The sequence below is a fragment of the Arachis ipaensis genome, chromosome B4 (assembly GCF_059453495.1).
Source record: "Arachis ipaensis isolate K30076 ecotype BB chromosome B4, ASM5945349v1, whole genome shotgun sequence".
Lineage (NCBI taxonomy): Eukaryota > Viridiplantae > Streptophyta > Magnoliopsida > Fabales > Fabaceae > Arachis > Arachis ipaensis.
The window spans coordinates 2,362,525-2,368,571 of NC_142439.1; the positions used below are offsets into that span (position 1 = coordinate 2,362,525).

At 37.0% G+C, this 6,047-nt stretch overlaps 2 protein-coding genes across 3 annotated transcripts; both read right to left on the minus strand.

Moving 5' to 3' along the window:
• Positions 1–290: 290 nt before the first annotated feature.
• LOC107638259 (uncharacterized) lies at positions 291–3,268 on the minus strand. Of its 2 annotated transcripts, XM_088485838.1 has the most exons (4): positions 2,884–3,195; positions 2,759–2,836; positions 1,610–1,824; positions 291–776 (listed from the first exon to the last, which is right to left on the minus strand). In XM_088485838.1, exons 3-4 carry the CDS (start codon positions 1,787–1,789, stop codon positions 603–605), a joined length of 354 nt encoding a protein of 117 aa, XP_088341964.1. In that variant the 5' UTR covers positions 1,790–1,824; positions 2,759–2,836; positions 2,884–3,195; the 3' UTR covers positions 291–602. The 2 variants fall into 2 exon arrangements, with proteins under 2 accessions (XP_088341964.1, XP_016196929.1); XM_016341443.3 differs by having other exon boundaries at positions 2,759–3,268.
• A 427-nt stretch (positions 3,269–3,695) lies between these two features.
• Positions 3,696–5,378, minus strand: LOC107635797 (stromal 70 kDa heat shock-related protein, chloroplastic-like). Its single transcript, XM_016339362.3, has 6 exons — positions 4,941–5,378; positions 4,562–4,814; positions 4,393–4,472; positions 4,148–4,290; positions 3,943–4,041; positions 3,696–3,798 (listed from the first exon to the last, which is right to left on the minus strand). Exons 1-6 carry the CDS (start codon positions 5,376–5,378, stop codon positions 3,750–3,752), a joined length of 1,062 nt encoding a protein of 353 aa, XP_016194848.3. The 3' UTR covers positions 3,696–3,749.
• Positions 5,379–6,047: the final 669 nt, after the last annotated feature.

Here is a 6,047-nt window from a genome sequence, read left to right on the forward strand (position 1 = left end):
AAACTATAAAAAACAAAATCCTCTACATTAATAATGCATATAAAATAAATATCAATTTATGTTAGAATTGACAAGATACTTCACCATTCGGACACATTCTTAATCTTAATTTAATTTAGAATAGAGCAAATACTCCTACTATCTGATAAAAAATCTTGTTGCATATTTTAAAAACATGCTGCTCCACTATAAAATCAAGTGGAAAGTATATAATTATTTAAATTATGTTCAATTCTATGTAAGATTAAGAAAACATAAGCTACATATTTTTAATGCAGAAGTCGTAACAATTGTCCGGATAACAATAAAAACTTTGTATTTAATTTGGCAAAGTTGTCCTTAATGTAACTGAAACCATATATTTTCACTACAAAAAGTACCAACTCATCAGTGTGAAACTGTAATTCTAAAAATTTACAGATGAAAAAATATGGACCAACCAATGACTTTCCAAATTGAGCAATGAATAATGAACAAATAAACCACAACTTGACATGAAATTGCATGTTCATCTCTTAGCTGGACTAACCCTCTCTTTTGGAGGTGAGGAGTGGAAAACGTACTTTTTTCCCATTCTGGTCTGCTAAGCAGAGCATCAAGCATCATTTCTTTGCCTTGGCGAATCTAAGGCATCGGTACTTTTCGCCGCTCACTGTAATTTCAAGAGCTCCATCTTGGTTATCTTGATTTGAGGCAGTTCCCATTAAGACACTTTTTTCTTTCTCAAGGTTATCTCTTTCCATCTTCAGCCTTGCCTCTTGACGCGCAATCTCTGCCTGAAACAAAAAAGTAACTGTAAATTTTTGTAAACCAGCAGTATCATAAAAGAAAATATTGTTATAATGCCAAAAAGTTTCTTCAGTCAATTTCCATCTTTTTTTTCCCGTCAAAATGCTGGTGACTCACAAAATGTCCCAGATCATTACAGAACAATGAAAAGTGGTACCTTTGAACGTGTGAAACATGATATCAACAAAAATATTAGATAAAGGTTGTCCTATGTATATGCATCTCAAAAGTATAATGTCCTAGTCTAAGGAGAACTAATTTTGCAGAAAGTTGCAGCAGCTAAGCATCTTAAAAATCAACCATGAAGCCACTGTTTCAGTGATACTTGCCAACTCTAACTGATTAGTCAAATAATTTGCTCTGTATAATGCCTAGTACCTAAAAGCCACATTACTTTGTCTCTATGGTTTCAGGAAAGTTCATTAAAATTTCACTTATATCAAATCTTCAATACCATCAACTTTAAATTAAACTGCTACATCTCACTTTGTCAAGCTTTCATCTAGACATCAGAATTGGAATTCATACAATCATTTCTTGGTCAATGGTCATGCATGACTACAGGGTAAAGGGATACTTAGTGATATCCAAATTCAAAGCATTCATCTAAACAAAAATCAGGTTATCCATCAAATCAGTGGATAATCATCAAAAGTCAAGTGACACTAGCATTGCTAGATTGCTACTGCTTTCTCCTTTCTCTAATTTCTTTAACATTTTAAATATATCCATATGATCATACAAGGATATATGATTAATCATGAGAGTGATGTGTAGCAAAACCCACTACAAACATTATAAATTTTAGAGAAATGGATACCTCACGACGAGAAAGTTCAGCCTTCCATGCAGCTTCACGCTCCGCTACTTCACGCTCACGCTCTTCAATATAACTTTGCATCTCTCTCTCCTTCATGATCCTATCTTGAATATCAGCATCTAATGCTTCTTTCAACTCTTGAACAAACTTATCTACCACAGCCTTTATACGAAGAGACATCCTTGGCTCTAACTTCTTGTGTTAAAATCCCAAACCTTGAAACACACCAAAAAAGTCTCATATATTCTAGTACTCAGTTTGAGAATGGAATACCCTAAAGAACTACAATCAACTTTGGATTTATGCTTGACAAGCACATAAAATCTGTTTGGGAAGAATTTTCATTCTTTTAAACTTCATACTGATGCATCAATTAAAAACATAACTATCCAAAGCATTTATTTATTACATTTAGTTTTGAATGAGCAGCAGCAATATTCTATGTTTTTAAAATTTTCTGTTCTGAAAGTTACTTGTTTCTTTTGAAAACTAAGGAAACTTCTCAATCTGGGAATATTACTGCATGAAACTGGCAATTGCCCTAATCATCCTTGTCAGTATCCCTATCCCTGACCTAAGAAGGCCCCTTATAAGTTTATATTTTATCAAGTACAGAACAGAGTAAAGGTTCCTTTGAGGTGATATGGGTGAATTGATACATATAAATTTTCCAAACCAAGAAAATGAATCAAAATGTTGAGGCTCCTAATCAGAAGATAAGTTTCTTGGTATCTATGTCATCTTCAGAGATATTCAAATCAATTATTATCATTATCATTATCATTATTAATAATGATAATAATAATAATAATTCAGCTCAAAGTGGTAATAAATAGGTGAATCAAACCAATCAAGTGATCATATCAAAATGAAGCAAAATGGAAGCATTTAATGAAATATGATGACACATTATGGAGCAGACTCTAACCATTTACCCATAATTAATTAATTAGTTTCAACTCACACACAAATCATCATCTTCACCTCATCAAGTCTAGGTTCAGCTTTACCATTTCATTGCAAAGATCAGCACAATTCTAGTAATCCAAAACCCTAAAACTAAGTTCAACAACAGCTTCTTTACTTATCCTTTTAATACCGAAAAAAAAAAGCAAAATGTACGTGAAGAGAGAGACGGAGAGTACAGACCAAGGGAACTAAGGAGAGGATCTGCCACCTCCGGTTACCGCGGCCGCCGCTTGTCGTTCACGGAGCCGCAGCCGATTTCTTCTCCGACGAGTCGCGGTGCCTCTCCGATTTCTTCACCCGGGCACTCGCCCTTTATCCCTCGCCGCGGTCACTCCCTTCCCTGTTCGCTATTTCTCTCTTTCTCTTCACTAAAAACCTAAAAGTGGTATTTGGGGCAAGAGAACAAGCATTGGAGAGGAAGAGAGTGTGTGTGCTGCGGCTTTGGTTGATACTTGATTGTGTTCTGTCAATGAAGACCTAATTAATTTTTTGGAGTGGGAGAGAAGGAAAGGGAAAGGGGTTGGGGCACTTGGGGGTTGTGCTCCGCTATTTTCACTTTTCACTTTTTCAGTTTGTGTGTGTTTTGGAGTTGTCTGGTAGAAATGGAAAACGAAAGGAAAGGAAAGGCCAGGCGTAGCGCCCAGTTTTGGCAATCAAAGGCTGTACAGTCTCTCCCAACCCCAGCCACTCAAGTTCCAATATTGGATTTTTCTTTATTTAAATTAATTAAATGTATTATTTACTGAAATTCGTAACGCATAAAATATATATTGATATACGTAATTTTGTTTATTTTGGATAGTGTAAATCTAATTGCATTAAACACATATTTCAATCAGGACACGAGATAAGCCTCAATGTAGTCCCTGAAATTGCACTCGAGCTTCGTAGTAGTCAACTTAAAAGTTTTTCAAATTCATCCCCGAACTTGCACTCCGGGACTCAAACTTGTCCTTCCGGCAATTTCTAACCACCTGGCGCAACCGGAAAGCAGAGCTGGCAGCCTTCGTGACACGTGGGCGTTACAACGGCTAGCTGATGTGGCAGAGTAAACTCTTTCGAATCAATTTGGTCCCTCAATTGAAGTTAAAATCCTAATCCCCAAATTTGAAGGCCACAGTGCTCACTCTGTTCTCTTCTCTTCGGTTCTGTGTTCTTGTCTTCTCCATCCTTAAAGTCCGACGGTTATGGCAAGCGCGAGCATCATTATACAAGATAGCCTGTCACAGAATTCATGCAAGTAGCATCATTATACAAGATTATACATCATTATACATGATACATGAGTATTTTTGCTGCATTTTAGATATGGAGCATCAAGAAGGTTTGTCATTTGGGGGAGGGGGGGATTTGGCTATCATTACCTATCAAGAAGATCTGAACATAATTCTTCAAATTTAGCCCTTGTAAGGGTGGTCTCAATAAGCTTGGGGCCATCTGCTGTCGCGGTTATGAACGACAAACTGGAAACATAAAAATCAATATCTCAGAAGTTTTCACAAAGCAAGGAAAGCACATTCAAAAAACTATTAGCTTGGCTGGAGACTGCTGCGAGAAGAAGTAAAATACCTAATGTTTGTTTGGGTCAATGACAAGAGCTCCATTTTTGCTTTTTCAGCTGTCTCGGTAAGGTGCTGAAGAGCTTGTTTATCTTTCAAAAGATCAATACCTTCATCCCTCTTGAAGTTTTCAGCCAGCCAATCGACAATTCTCTGCAGCCACACGATAATAGCATGAAACATTTAGATATAATACAGTATACATAACAAAAGCCAATAACTTATCATGCTAAAATAGAATGGAAGAATTCCAACCTTATCAAAGCCATCACCACCCAAGTGTGTATCTCCAGAAGTAGACAACACTTCAAACACTCCATCACCAACCTCAAGCACTGAACCAGAGTAAAAAACAAATGAATACAGGTATCGAGACAACTATTTTAACAAACAAGGGACACCAGAATTGTGTTGTTTTCCATACCCGAGACATCAAAAGTACCACCGCCAAGGTCAAACACAAGGATTGTTTCATTATTCTTCTTTTCAAATCCATAGGCAAGGGAGGCAGCAGTTGGTTCATTTATACTACAAAGAACTTCCAAACCAGCAATCCGACCAGCATCCTTTGTAGCAGTCCTTTGAGAATCGTTGAAGTAAGCAGGCACAGTGACCACAGTCTTTGTTACTTTGTCATTCAAAAACTTTGAAGCATCATCCACAAGCTTCCTTAAAACCTAACACCCAAAAAATGCCCCAAAATCACTCACGGAACATGAACTCTATTCTATGGCATGAAACACTATCAGCACAAATTGAAGAAAATAGACAAAAAAAAAGAATCGAAGAGGAATAATGAAAACCTGAGCGGAAATCTCTTCGGCGGCGAACTGCTTGCGGATGACGGGACATTCGAGTTTGACATTGCCGTTCTCATCCCTAATGACTTTGTAGGAGACCTGCTTGGACTCCTCGTCTACCTCCGACATCTTCCTTCCGATAAACCTCTTAACGGAGAAGAAGGTGTTCTCCGGGTTCACCACCGCCTGCCGCTTCGCAATCTGGCCAACCAGCCTGTCACCGTACTTGGTGTAGGCAACGACGGAAGGGGTAGTCCTCTGACCTTCGGCGTTAGTGATGATGGTGGGCTTGCCTCCTTCCATGGCAGCCACGGCGGAGTTGGTGGTTCCCAAATCGATGCCGACGACCTTCTCATTGACGACTCTGAGAGGAGGAGGGAGATCATAGGTTAGTGTAACGTTGAGGGAGGAGGCTTTCAGCATGAAACGACGTCGTTTCATCTTATTTTGGTGCCACAGCCAAAACGGCGTCGTTTCAGTAAAGCCCACGTGTCACGAAGGCTGCCAGCTCTGTTTTCCGGTTGCATTAGATGTCCAGAAATTGTCGGAAGGACAAGTTTGAGTTCCGGAGTGCAAGTTCGGGGATGAATTTGAAGAACTTTTAAGTTTAGGGACTACTATGAGACTCGAGTGCAACTTCAGGAACTATATTGAGGCTTATCTCATCAGGACACTAAAAACTGAACATAGTTCGAATACATTCGAAATATGAGGCAAAACAAAAAAATAGATATAATGAATGCACTCGAGATATTCACTTATTTTATTAAATTTTTTACTTTAAATTTTTTTTACACTTTTAGTTTTAGTACTTGAAATATAGATGTCTTTTTGACAATATGTACTTGCTGGAGACATCAACCGACTAAATACAACATTATTAAATTTTGAAATTGGTTTTTTGTCTCTTTTGTTTTAAGTTATTAACTAATTTACATATTTAAATTTTATTAAGTTAATTGATATGTTAAGATACTTTTAGTTAATTAATAAAAAAAATATATAATAAAAAATTATTATTTTTTAATCAAAGATAAAAAAATTTGAACCGACTAAATCTTAAATGAGTATAAAGAGATTATGCCATCTTTCTTAACATGTATCAATATA